This window comes from Cicer arietinum, chromosome 1, assembly GCF_000331145.2.
Source record: "Cicer arietinum cultivar CDC Frontier isolate Library 1 chromosome 1, Cicar.CDCFrontier_v2.0, whole genome shotgun sequence".
Taxonomy (NCBI): domain Eukaryota; kingdom Viridiplantae; phylum Streptophyta; class Magnoliopsida; order Fabales; family Fabaceae; genus Cicer; species Cicer arietinum.
The window spans coordinates 52,455,969-52,470,498 of record NC_021160.2 but is presented as its reverse complement, the minus strand read 5'-3'; the positions used below and the strand labels follow the sequence as shown (position 1 = coordinate 52,470,498).

The 14,530-nt window shown below is 26.3% G+C and overlaps 2 protein-coding genes across 5 annotated transcripts in view; both read left to right on the top strand.

The window, feature by feature from the left end:
• The first annotated feature begins 8,567 nt into the window (after window positions 1-8,567).
• LOC101499102 (IQ domain-containing protein IQM5-like) lies at window positions 8,568-13,235 on the top strand. 3 transcript variants are annotated; one of them, XM_073368182.1, is made up of 11 exons: window positions 8,616-8,748; window positions 9,069-9,119; window positions 10,321-10,422; window positions 10,559-10,675; window positions 10,769-10,889; window positions 11,321-11,386; window positions 11,533-11,621; window positions 11,707-11,794; window positions 11,899-12,129; window positions 12,213-12,314; window positions 12,691-13,235. In XM_073368182.1, exons 5-11 carry the CDS (start codon window positions 10,809-10,811, stop codon window positions 12,853-12,855), a joined length of 822 nt encoding a protein of 273 aa, XP_073224283.1. In that variant the 5' UTR covers window positions 8,616-8,748; window positions 9,069-9,119; window positions 10,321-10,422; window positions 10,559-10,675; window positions 10,769-10,808; the 3' UTR covers window positions 12,856-13,235. The 3 variants fall into 3 exon arrangements, with proteins under 3 accessions (XP_073224278.1, XP_073224281.1, XP_073224283.1); XM_073368177.1 differs by having other exon boundaries at window positions 8,568-8,771; window positions 10,321-10,675; XM_073368180.1 differs by having other exon boundaries at window positions 8,614-8,793; window positions 10,321-10,675.
• A 765-nt stretch (window positions 13,236-14,000) lies between these two features.
• Window positions 14,001-14,530, top strand: part of LOC101514945 (protein IQ-DOMAIN 6-like) — a 3,490-nt gene continuing 2,960 nt past the window's right edge. The window contains exons 1-2 of one of the 2 annotated variants that reach the window (XM_073367053.1): window positions 14,001-14,253; window positions 14,336-14,530. In XM_073367053.1, the coding sequence (XP_073223154.1) occupies window positions 14,188-14,253; window positions 14,336-14,530 (261 nt within the window). In that variant the 5' untranslated portion in view covers window positions 14,001-14,187. The remainder of the gene's footprint in view (window positions 14,254-14,335) is intronic. The other variant, XM_073367055.1, reaches the window with a different exon arrangement.

The window sequence follows — 14,530 nt, the reverse complement described above, 5'->3', positions numbered from 1 at the left end:
CTTTCAGCCTATAACCTTGGATTGCTTACCTTTCAATACAAGCTAGCAAACCTAACTCTTTTTCTCTCTCAAATCAATCTAAAAGGGTGCTGCTATATATGCTGCTCTACGTGCTCAGAATAACAGCACCCATTTTCAGTCTACACCTGCCTGCAACACCTATAATTACCTGATATATATCAGATATTTTCAACCTCATAAAAATATACATATTCATCCTATATAGTTTTTTTTGTGTAATTTGATATATTTATTACTTTTATATTATTTTTTATTTTATAATATCAATATAAAATTATTACTCCCACCCAATAACACATTTTATGAATATTAAAAAAATATTAAAGTAGTGGATAGTTTGACACCTAGACTGCAGAGCCTTTGTCTTATAGTGATACTGTCATTACCATATTCGGAAGAAAGAAATCAAAAAAATGAATGGGTTGGTGGCAGAGTGTCAGTTTTATGAAGTGGAAAGCAAATAAAGAGCATCAGCTTCTGAGAGTATATTAATGAGTTTGTTATTAGTAGTCAATTACTGTTACTATTACTATACTATAGGGTCAAGTTTCTATGAGTTGCTTGGGGACAGATAACTCTTCTTACCAATATCCATTTTCGGCCATTCATTTTTATGCCATTTAATTTGGATCATTATATTCTCACATTCAATGAGTTGCAGTTTCTAGTTACATTCTATTTATTATCCTCCATCTTAGGACTCTTTTACACTGCTTCCTTTCAAAGTCACAACAACATGAGAGAAATGCTCAAAATACTCCGCTGAAAATGTATATTTTGAAGTGGAGTGGATATTCACTTTATAACATCATTTTGTAAGCCTGAGTTAACCGTAATCCAAATCTTTTATTGTTGGGGAGAATTAGACTAGACTAGTTGAACGCGAATAACAATAAATTAATACTTTAAGATTTTTAAGAGACAATGACACTGTATCTAACTTTAAAATAATTAAACTCGTACATTTGAATCTATATATAATAAATTATTATTTTTAGTTTAAACTCTATTTTTTCTTTATTTGCCTATATATATAAACGAGATGAAATAAATTGTGTAATTTGTATAACTACTTTTTGCTCGAGATAAAATGAAAAAATTAAATAAATTATCACAGATTGATAAGGATAAGTAGATGTTTGAAGACCTTAATTAGTGGGGTTTTACATAAGCGCACTCAAAGAAATTCGAGCCTTTGATTTCCCCTTAGGTGTATTTTCCTTGTGTTTGCTAGTGGATTGGGATATGACTTTTTTTTTCTCTAGGAGATGTTAAGAAAAACAAATTATCTCAAAGTATGCAACTTTACTTATTTTTTCCTATACTATCTATTAATTATTACTCCTTTTATTTTAAAATATCTTTTAAAAGTTTTATACACATAAAAAATATAATAATTAAAAGAAAAAATAAATTATTTTATTAAATTATTTATCTTAGTTATTGGTAAGATTTTTATTATTGTCAATATAAATTACAATAATATTTTTAAGTTGTACACATAATAACTATTGAACGATAATATAGGAAAAAATAATTAAAATTATATTAAAATTTGATAATAATATTTATTGAGACAATTTTTTTTTGTTAAAGTGAACACGAAATGAGACTAAAAAAAAGTACTATATATACACTATAATATCTAAAATATCATTATACTTTATTTAATAATAATAATAATAATAAAAATTATTAATAATTAAAATAAATAATTTAATAAAATAATTTTATTATTATTATATTTTAAATATATATATACAAAAACTTCAAACGGAGCATTACAAAGTAAAATAATCCAAACGTGGCCCACACACACTCAAAGAAGAAATATATCAGCGTCGAATTGAATTAATTGACGAGTTTAGTTAGTAAACATAGAATTGAATAGAGAGGGTTGACTCAGTTCAGTATACGTAAAGTTTAGTAGCCATTTAATTATATAATTAAAGTGGTCTCTTGTAGTATATCTGCAGAGCTTTTTTAGGAATAAAAAAGTGGGCGTTAATATATGCAGCATTATTAATAAAAATGATACAAACAAGTAATGACAACCTCGGAGGTGTTATAGAAAGGTTAGTCAAAATGGTAAGAGTATATTATGTCATCCATCATTAGTCACGTTAAAGGGTAGGCATATAGGCAAACAGGTGCACCTATATTACATGCATTTCATTCCCAACAAATACCAAAATATTGATTCACCAAAACAAGGCTACAACAGATTGTGAAATCATTCATGTTCACATCTTTCTACTCATCAATTTTTTAAATACTTCTAAATTAAAGTTAGTTTATACTTTAAATATTAGTTGCTATGTAAACTTTTAATTTTTGTTGTTGTCATTTATATATTATTTTTTATATCTTTTTATCACACCATTCATCACATTATTTTCTTTTTAATTTCTCTTTTAAATGTCAATAAAGTGGATGAGTGTCAATAAACTATTTTCCTTTTGTTCATAATTCTTTGAAAATACATCAAATAGAGAGTATGGATTCACACAATAAAAAATATTGTTTAAAAGTGGCGGTTAAAATATGAATATTACAGCAGTTTGAACTGTCACAATTATTAAAATTAATTTTATTTTTCAGTAAATATTAAATAACGGGTAGTAGGAAATCCGCTATTCACAACGATAAAGGGTCCGTGTGTTTAAGATTTTAAAAACACAATTTTTATTTTATGTTTTTAAAAATAATTTTTATGAAAATTTATTTAAAAATAGTATAAGTTTTTTAAATTCATTTGTTACTACTTAAATAAAAATTGATATTTAATAATTTAGATATTTATTTTTAAAGATTTTAAGATTATAAAAATTATTTTTTTAAATGTATCTTTTAAAAATAATTTTTATGAAAAGCTTTTCAAAATAATTTTTTATTTTAATTATTTTTTGAAATTTTATTATAAAAAAAAAAATTATAGAAAATAGATGAAATACTTAAATCATATTTTAAGATAAATTATTTAAATCAATTTATTTATTTTTAAAGTTTTTTTTTAATTATAACAAAAATATAAAATATTATAAAAATCATTTTTTTTTAAATCTTAAACAAACAAATCTAAATTTTACCCGACATAAAATAACAATTTTACTAATAAATAGTGGCGATTAAAAATTGCAGACATTTGGAGTTCATAATAACAGTGTTGCTATTTATTAGGAACAACCCAATCAACATGAAAACCACCACATAGTATATTTTATTTTCCTTTTTGTATATTCTAGTAAATAATTTGGGTTTTTATGTTATTTTTATTTTATACTTCTAGAAAAAGGATAAATATGATAATTTGAGAAATAAATTAGAACAAATTTATTTATTTTAACATTTTAAAATTACATATAGGACTGTAAGCCTACGTTAGTGTAGTTGCCTAAAATCTTAAGACTATTAGATTTAATTTAGATTTTCAAGAAAAATAAACATATTCTTTAGCTAATGAGAAAATAATTTAGTAAACTTAATGTTTCCTTGAACCACTTAAAAAAAACAATTAAGCCACTAAAACAGAAAAATAAAATTTTAGGGCTTTGTTTGATTGTATATATTTTACTTTTTAGTTTTTTTGAAAACTATTTTATAAACAAATTTTAGAAAATTATTTTTAAAAATATAATTTAAAAAAAAAATATGTTTGACAACTTCAATTTTTAAAATAGTTTTTGACTAGAGAGTTAAAAAAATCTCAAAAACTCTATTTTAGTATTTTAAAATTTAAAAACTAAAAAATTTGTTTGAATTACTTATTTTTAAAAACTGTTTTGTAAAACTATTTTTAATATTATATTTTTTAAAACTAAAAAAGCAAAAGAGATAAATGATGTTTTACTTTTTATTTTTCAGTTTTTTTAACTCTAGTCAAAAACTGTTTTAAAAATTAGAATCGTCAAATAGATTTTTTTTTAAAATTATATTTTTAAAAACAATTTTCTAAAATTTATTTATAAAATAGTTTTCAAAATCTAAAAAGTAAAATACAATCAAACAAAGCCTAAAACATCATTTATCTGTTTTGCTTTTTTAGTTTTAAAAAGTATAATATTAAAAATAGTTTTACAAAATAGTTTATAAAAATAAGTAATTCAAACAAGTTTTTTTATTTTTAAATTTTAAAATACTAAAATAGAGTTTTTGATATGTGAATCAAACAAGTCTTTAGTTAATTCATTCTTCAATTAATTGTACATTTTCTCGAATGAACAATTTTAAATAAGCAATACATCATTCACTTGATTAAAGATCAAATGCTACTTAACAATTATTAATTTATCTTAAAATGAACTTAGTATGAGCCAATATTTCATTTAAGATAACCAAGTGAATAAGTGAAAGAAGGCATGAGTAAATCATTATAATGTATTAATAAAATGAACTTAAACAATAATTAAAAATTGAATTAAAAAAACTGCATTAATTGACAAGCTCTAATACATAATAAATTTTATGTTTTTTTTTATTATTATAAAGATCAAATTATCCCTTTTAATTATTAGTATTGTTAAAAATCTTATTGTTTCTTTTAAAACTAATTTTTTTGACAGAAAATAGGGTAAGGACTAATTCCTTGTGTTGATTTATTTTATTTTTTAATTAAATTGAATCTCACAATATTTTTCAAATACAAAATGAGTTTACACTGAAAAACAATATTTATAATAATTAATACAATATAAATTATAATAATATATAAAAATTATCAAAATATAATTCTATTAAAAATATATTATTGTAAAAGAGTATAATACATAAAAGACGCATAGTTTATGTACGTACTACGTAGCATATCCCTATCAACTTCCCTACCTATATATCCAGACTTCTATTAAACGTCACATTTTAATTGTGTGTGGTTTTTTTTTATTTTTATAACTGAGTGTGTGGTTATTAAAAATATAATTAATTGAGTTAAGTTTAATGATAAAATTAACGGTATCTATGTTTTTAAATACAATATTTTCTTGATATTTTTATTTGCCTATCTTTATAAGATTCTTTTTTGAAAGGTTAACTAATTCTCTCTTTTTTAAGAGTAAATTTAAAAAAATAATATCAATTCTTAATAAATTTAATATTATAATTTACTTTTTAAATTAATGCAATTTGATTAAAGATATTTTATATTTAAAGATGGAGATAGTATCATTTATAAAGACACTCTTATTAATTAAAGTTAGTAGAATAGTTAAACGAAATAAAATTGAATAAATAAAATTATATTAATAAAAATATAAATAAATATTCTAATATGATAATTATTTAAAATAGGAAAAGGTGAAAATATAAACTAGACAGAGGAAGCCAACCCAAAATTGGTTTCTAAAATTTTGTCAATGAAGATATTCTAAAAAAACATTAATTAATGCGACAAAATATGATAACTATTATATCAAGGTGGAAATTTTTTCCACCCAACGTTTAGGTATAGTGAATTTGATATTTTAAATCTATGTATGACGTGATATATCTTTTATCTTATTATGTTTTTACTATTAACATATTGTTGTTATAATTTAGTGTTGGACTACTAATTCGGATGTATTTTTTTTTCTTATTATTTTTTACACTATTGATGTATTCTTGATATGATTTATAGTTGTGGGATTCTAATCGAATATTTGTTATGAATTTAGTAGTTTCAATTGTTTTGTATATTTTGTTGTATTCAAGGATATATTTTAAATATTAAATGATATGTTATAATTTTATTATTTTTAAGATGTTCAAATATTAAAAATATATTTTTATTTAATTATAATTTAAAAAAATAAAAAATAAAAAAAAAATAAAAAAACCTTTTTTTTTTTTTTTTTTTAAGTTGAGAACTCAATCTACTCTATTCTTGATTAGGTTAGTTTTGTTTAAATTTGATGTAGGAAAGTTAGACATTTGAGAAATCAACTCAATAATTCAATTTTAATTACAAGAATATTATTTTATTTGTAATGTATTTCTATTTTCAAAGTTCTGTATAAAACAGAAAAATAAGTTTTGTTCAAAATTTTGAAAACAGAAACAAAGTGAAATAATTATAATTACACTTGGAAATTTAAAATGAAATCAAAACCATAAAGACCCTTAAATTTTTAATATAAAATGGAAGTCATATTCCTGATGATATTTTGGTAAATATAATTTTATTTGTGTTGAGACAAAATTTCTCAAATGATTTTAATGATAACAAAATTACTTAAGAGATTATGATTATGGTTAATGACCAATATGTGCTTTTAAGTGTATTCATATAAGAAAATAGATTATTAATCATTAAGGCAAAAAGAAGAAAAATCTGATTCAAATCTGAGGATGAAAAATGCTGAGGATGGAAAACGGCGAGGATGGCCTCGCGAGCTGATGAATCTTCAAATCTGCACAATATGTGTCATCACCAGAATAAATGCTTTTATTCATTAAAGAAATGCACAACAATACCAAAACAATGAATAAATAAAGTGTTTGAAATAAAGAAGTTAGAAGACCAAAGAAAAAGGATGAAAATAGCCAGATCTAAGTCTAGAGGATGACAGACTAGGCTGATGATAGTTCAGTAAAGTTGAAAGCAATCCATCAAGCATGTGCAAAGGCTAAAATCAGACCATTTATTGTGCTTGCACGAATGAATACATGAAGAAGTCAAGTTAAAGAAAAGCAACAGCAAACAAGCCAAAAATGGAAGATCACATGTGAAAGCAGATCTGATCCTCGGACTGGAGGATGACAGACCTATGAAAGAGGGTGGCTCTCTCTCTTGTCAACATCGCCCTCAAAAGTTGAAATCAACCTAGTCCTTAAAGTTTTTGAAAAGGTTGTAGCTCACATGGTCAAAGAAACAGCCTTGCACTCTTTGATGAAAGAGAATAGACAAGAACATCTCAAGATCAAGTTTCAAGGAAGCTGATCTGCATGCGCGATGATGGCCTCTGCCAGTCCAAGAACTAGATGGATGACAGTTCTGTAATTATGATGAAAAACATTGGATCTGTTGTAATGAATTCCAACGGTCATCAAAGAGCTTGGACTTCTATAAAAGGCAGCAAGCTTTTCATCATCAAACACACAACACAATTGCACAAAAAGATCAAGCATCTTAAAGCTATCAAGAGCAATGCTCATCCTCACTTCATACTATCTTTAATCCTACACTAGATCTTTGTAAATCCTTTGAGAAAGTAATTAGAATCAATCACTCTCATATCACTTTGTAATTTCCACGTGAGATACACTTGGAAATATTTAAAAATTGATTGTAAGCTTGGTGAAGATAAAGAATACACAAATTTGTAATCATCCTCAGTGAGGGGTTGATCTATTTGAACATTAGTGAAATATCACAAGAGTGTGAGGACTGGACGTAGCCTTCATTGGGTGAACCAGTATAAAAATTGTGTGTGTCATTCTCATATTTCTCTCTCACTCTTTTGCTCAACTCAGATCTGACGATTTGAAAAACCCATCTTCGGGTTTGCCATCCTCAGCGAGAGGATAGTTTTTAAAACACTAGAAAATTATTTTTAACAGCAAAATTCATATTCAACCCTCCTTCCAGTGATATTTAGCTACATCAATTTGTACGGATGAAATTAATTATCTCATCAGGGTCGACCTAAGGTAAGGCAATCGAGACAAATGTCATATAGCTTCAAATTATTTTTATTTAATAAAAAAGTTTTCTATTTTATTATTTTTAAAAATAAAATTAATAAAATTTATATAGAATAAATATTATTTCAACAAATATAAAATCAATTGAATAGTTACAGAATCGAAATAGGACTTTGTCATTATATTTTTCAATAGGACTTTGTCATCAATTGAAAAAGAAATATCATACAAAATCGCTTACATATTAATGAATAGTTTTATATTTTAAAATATTTGAAAAATAAATTTGATAATATTTTTATATAATTTTACTAAAATACTGTGGTCCTGTACCCCATTCTTGCAAACAAAACACAAATTTACTTTGATGATGGGGAATACTCTTTTTGAATTAGAAAGTCACTGTGGTAACCTATGCACAACCTCACATACAAACAGCAACACTAATACATTTGCAATACTTATGAAAATAATTGGAGCAGTTATATTAAATTTACTAAAATTACCTAAGATAATTAGGCATCCTCTATTAATTTATTTATTTTCAGCCATTGGTCTAATCCTCCTAATTACTCTGCACCAACCAATGAAAAAGAAGTTGAGATAGTACTAATTAATCCTTATATTATTATTCCTTAATATGTGACATCAATTAAATTACCACTACTAATTAATCCTTATATTATTATTCCTTCATATGTGACATCAATTAAATTACCAATGATTTATGCAAGCGTGTTAGATTAGTTTATCACAAATATTACACCATGCATGGGGTCACCTATTAATGTGTCACCTGTGGCTATTTCTAACAAGCAAGAGACATTGTGATTAATTAATCTTAATCACAATCACATATATTCCAGCATGCAGGGGTCACCAATTGATGTTACTTGTGGCCAGTTGTAAAAAGCAAGAGCCAATTTTGGTCAACTTATCATTATATTTTAATTAACTTGTGGTAATTCCTAGTGAATCTAAGCTTAATTAGTAAGTAAAGTAAAACTTGGAACCACTTAGTATGAAATAAACACATTTGTTGATAATGCAATTTGCCAAACACTAACTCTTTTGGCATTATAAATATTTACTACCTGAGGAGATTCGGTAAAGACAGAGTGCTTCATTTGGTGATATATATTTATTAATTTGGTGACATTTATTTATTTATTTATTTATTTATTTAATAGAAGTTGTTACTAGTTTCCTCTGCTGTCATACCATATATACTAGTACTACACTACTACTTATTAATACCATTTATTCACCAAAATTAAACAATTGAAGGAACAAATTAATATTGGACAAAACATTTTGATGTTTATTATTGAGTACTATGAACTTTTCTTGGAATTAATTGCCTATACTACGGCTTAATTTTATTTTCTTTCACACATTAATACATATTTGGCACCTTGATTTCACAGTTTAAACTCTCAAATCTACTCCTTCACGTCATCAAGCTAAGGGCTATAAAGGTAAATATATTAATCAATTTATCTGTTTCTTAGAGATTATTTATTCTAAATAATAATTAAATACCGAAACTATTTTTGCATTTTAGTTATTTTACACAATACACGCATTTTCGATAAAAAAAAAAAAAAAAACATTTCTTTTTATAAAACACATGTAAGTATGTAACTATGCAAGCTGCAGTTTAGTTTTTGACTGCAATAATACTATAGTGTTTTTTAAAATTATAGAGTTTCATTTCTATAACTATAATGTTCTTATTAGGGTCACATTTCATAATTAATTGTGATTGTAGCAAAATCTATCTCTAAGTCATTTTCATTAAAATATATTGTTGTAGCAATGACTAAATTTAGATTTTCATTGGTTCAAGCTTTTATTCATTTATTTTTCCTAGTAATTATATAAGTGTCACTTTATTTGTATTTTATATTATTTTAAAAAAAATATATAAAAGAAAGGAAATAAAATAAAAATATTATTTTACATTTTAATGAAAATTTAATATATTTTTTCAAACCAAATGAGCCTTACCAAACAATTTTGCGGTAAGGAGAAAACAATCCACTTATATTGGGCTTTCCTATGCTATTACCCATTTCAGAAGTCCAAAAATAGTATGGTCAAATAATAAAATCTGTTATAATTAAATGGTGAATATTCATTGATCCTTAAATACATTATCGAAAATTAAGATTTGATAATATATTAGTATATTTTACGCTATCGAAAGTTAGAGTTAGATTAAAAAATAATTTTGTTGAAATAATAACCCTGTGATTTTTCTAGTTAAAAAAAAGAGTGATTTTTTTTTTCTTCTTTATTTTACACTTTAATCACTTAGCCTAATATAAATAGTGGATGGTCTGATGAATGTCATCTTATATCATATTTATATTTTTATATTGAAACAAATTAATCTTAAGATTATAAGCAAAGGAGTGTATTTTTTATTAACTATCTTTCTTCGGTTTTTCCAATATTCCCTGAGATGCATTTATAATAATGTGTGAATATTTGAACCCCTTGAATTCAACCCCTCGTGGGTTCAGCAAGTCACAACATCATATATATTTTCAATTAATTTTTGTTATTCTATTCTAAATAACTCAATTTATTGAACTTGCTTTGCAAGTCATAAAATTTTATATTCAAAAGAAACCATATTAATTGGCACCCACAATGTTCCTAATTCTTATGTAGGAATTAATATGGAAATGTTAGCAATAATCAATGAAGGAGATATCACAATGAACTTCAACAAAGACATCAATTTCAATACTTTTTATAAGCATGAAAATTTAGGTAATGTTACTACTACTGATCAAGGCTTGAAGAGAAAGCAGATTTTCTCATGCAAATGTCTAGTTTCTGATACAGAAGATCATGAAGACTTGTTATTATTAGATAAACAACAAAATCACACTGTTTTGTTACCAAGAAAACCAGAAGCTGATTCTGACCGCGATTTAGCTGCAACAAAGCTTCAAAAAGTTTACAAGAGTTACAGAATTAGAAGATATTTAGTAGATTTAGCAGTTGTTTGTGAGGAGACATGGTTAGTCTCCATTTTTATCAACTTTATATGTGTGATTATAATTAGTGTACTTTTGAAAATGGATTCATAAGTGTTTCTTCACTGAATTTCCAGGTGGAGGGATTCAGACTCTTCTGCTTTTCGTAGGTGCTTGATGTCACATTTTGATTCTGATTCTGATAAATCAGAAACAGCTATTTCAGAATGGGCAACAGCAAGAACAATAGCTGCTAAGGTACCCTTTAATGTTATATATAAGCTACAAAACTTTAAACTTTTTTTGAATTTGACTAAAAGGGTATCTTTTTATGTGCTTTGCTTCATTGTTTAGGCCATGTTTGGATTAACAGCTTGATTAAGCGTTTATTTCATTGACAATTTATTTCAATGACAAGATAAAATAAAGTCAAATTATTTTCATATAAGCTACAAGCTATTTTTATATGTCACCCTTAAGAGAAACAACGTACGAGCATGTCATAAGCTGGTTTTATAAGTTCTCATAAATAGTTTCACAAGTAGATTGGATCAAATAAGTTAATCCATATTAGTCTTCTTTTAATCATATTTGTTCAATGTTTAGGATCATATTAGTCTTTTTTGGATGAATTTGTTTGAGGCTTTTTTGAATGGTAATGAATATGCTCTTTTTTGTTTGGTTGGTAGATGGGAAGAGGATTGTCCAAAGATGATAAGTCACAAAGATTAGCTCGAAGACACTGGCTTGAAGCTGTGAGCTCATACTTCTACATCTTGACTTAATATAAGTGTTTTAAATTAATTTTTCAAAGATAATAATTTTCATTGTTTTATCATATGTTTTCTTGGAATCCAAGAAATCAAACTAACTTTGGCTAAGGTTTTCTTAAACGTTGCAGATTGATCCTCGACATCGTTATGGACACAACCTGCATTTCTATTATGATGTCTGGTTTAAATGCAAAAGTTCTCAGCCCTTTTTCTACTGGTAAATATTAATCAACCAATCGTTATAGCATGAATTCTAATAGAATTTTTTAATTTCTGAATGTATTTTTGTGATATGAATTAAGGTTGGATATTGGAGATGGCAAAAGAGTAGATCTTGCCAAATGCTTAAGAAAGAAACTGCAGAGCCAATGCATAAAGTATCTTGGACCTGTAAGTTATTTCACTCACCACATTGCATTGAGAATTTGTTTGTAAAATTCTTACTAGTATTTTTTATGTTGTACTACTTCAACTTTGATGCTTGCAATTTGTAGATAGAGAGGGAAGCATATGAAGTGATTGTGGAAGGAGGAAAGCTTGTTTATAAACAAAGCAAGAACCTTGTACACACAACTGAGGGATCTAAGTGGATTTTTGTTCTTAGTACAACCAGAGTTTTGTATGTTGGACAAAAGGAGAAAGGCAAATTTCAACACTCTAGTTTCCTAGCTGGTGCTCCTACCATTGCTTCTGGAAGATTGGTTGCTCACAATGGAGTACTTCATGTATACTACATCTTTTCCATACACATACTTCTTTTAAATCTAAACAAAAAAGTGCATATAAATTTCATTTACATTTTATTCAGGTTATATGGCCTTATAGTGGTCATTATCGTCCAACAGAGAAGAATCTTATGGAATTCATTCACTTCTTAGAGGAACATAATGTGGATATGACAAATGTAAAGGTGAATTTCAAACCCTCTTAAATTTGCAAAATTGGCCCTCATAATATGCAATATCAATTAACATAATCAATTATAAAAAAAATTATTTTCACAACATTTTTAACTTCAAAAAATGTCTCGGTTCAAAATTTTGTTTTAGACCTGAATAAGTGTTGGGTCGGTCTAGTTGAATTTAAAACCCTTTTCATCATGTTGTTTTCTCATGTAGAAATATGTGATTGATGATGATATTGCACTTCCTTATCAATTAACACAATGAATTATAAAAAGAAATTATTTTCATACGTTTAACTTCAAGAAATATCTCGAATCGAAATTTTGCTTTAGACTTGAAGAAGTTGAAACTTGAACTTTTTGATATTGTTGCCTCATGCAGAGACATCCAGTTGATGATGATATTCCACCTCATTATAAACCTGTGGATGAAGAGCTTCTTTCCTTTGATTACATAGAAGATGATGTGAGTTCTTGTGATGACAATGCCAATGCCAATGCCAATGCCAATGGACTACAGGAGTTGGTCCTAGGATTGGTTATGTGAGAGAGTACCAAAGCACTTGAACAGCTCAATCCATCATCACCAAGAATCAACAATTGAACATTTTTAGTTCAATTGCTTTTAGTTTTAGTATAAACATTTGGAATATATATTAGTACAAAATATAGGATGATAAAGGTCATAAAGGACAAAACCCAATATTTATTTTATTCATTTGGGTTTTTTTTCCTTGGCCATTCTTTTTAATTATTTGTGTTGTATTTGTTAGCTTGTGCTGAGACATTCTTTTTCCTCCCCCTTAAAATGCATAGTTGCTTGTCCAATATTTTTGTGGGGATGATCAATCATATATTCTTATATTCTTATGTAGTAAGTCGAAGTTACATATTAAATATGAAAATAAAATATTTTTTCACCTCTCTTATTCTCCAATTATTTTTTCTTTGTGTGGTTGTAATTTGAATGAATATTTTATCAATGTATTCATGCAATTAGTAGCTCAAAGTCATTATATCAACAATATAAACAGTTTAAATTTTAAATTCGGTAGATAAATAAATTTAAAATCAGAACCGTACAATCATAATTAAATGATTCTACGATATTAATCGTCTGAATGCATTAAAACTAAGATATAAGCAATCCATATTTAATTGTTTGCACAAAAAATAGAAAAATTGCAAAACTAGTTATGAGACTTTTAGTTGTGTTCATTTATTATTTCAACGTTAACTAATTAGAAGGATGCCCTAGTATAATACAATCAAATTCTTGCCTTATACCTCGTGAAAATTGTTTAAACATTAAAATAGGTGAACAAAAGTTCAATTAAAGTTTATTTAAAGAAATACTGTATTCTTTTTTTTTTCACCACCACATGTGTTTACTTCTGATGTAATTCAAATAAATTTTCAATGATTAAATATAAAAAGAAAAATAGAATATATACCATATTATGAATCAAACAGTTATTTGGGGGATATTTTTTTGCTATTCAAATAATTTAATGTACTGAGTGATGACTCTATTGGGCTCGTCTCTAATGGGCTTTGTAGTACTCGGGCCGTGTAAAGGATCCAATAAATACGTGCCTGTTAGAACGGCACCGTTTCTTAAACCAAATAAATAATAAGAATAGTGAGTCAACTCGGAGCGGGTGGGATTTGAATGAAAGAAGAAAAAAAGCGAAAGTTGAAAGTTGAGTTATGATGTTGACTTATTCAGTTACCGTTACGGTAGGCTCAAGGTCTTTTTCTTAACAAAAACAAAATTCAAAATTCAAAATTTTGCTTACAACACAACATATAACGTTCCCAACTTTCTAAACTCTTTCATCTTATCATACAAAAATCCAAATATTCTATCTTTCCTTCAATGGGTGCTTCTGGAAAATGGTTTAAATCACTTCTTTCTCATAAAAAGTCCTCTACAACTCCTCAAGTAAACTAACCTTTTTTTCTCCCTTTTTTTATATTTAATCTCTAGCTACTTAGTGTTAATTAATTTGTTAATGTTTGTTTAGGAGAAGTTTAGTGGTGGAGATAACAAGAGTAATAACACTATTAAGAAGAAGTGGAAGCTATGGAAAACATCTTCAGAAGGATCTTCAATGATGAAGAGTGTTGGTGATGATTCTGTTTGTGATTCTTCCCTTACTGCTGCAAAAGCTGTGGTCATTCGAGCTCAACCCAGAGATTTTATCCTCATCAAGCAGGAA

Bases quoted from the DNA above. Each gene is read 5' to 3' on its own strand.
- LOC101499102 (XM_073368177.1), top strand. From the start codon at position 10,329: ATGGAAATGTTAGCAATAATCAATGAAGGAGATATCACAATGAACTTC. The intron at 10,676-10,768 runs GTTAGTCTCCAT...CTGAATTTCCAG, and splicing joins GTTGTTTGTGAGGAGACATG to GTGGAGGGATTCAGACTCTT. The intron at 12,130-12,212 runs GTATACTACATC...CATTTTATTCAG, and splicing joins CTCACAATGGAGTACTTCAT to GTTATATGGCCTTATAGTGG.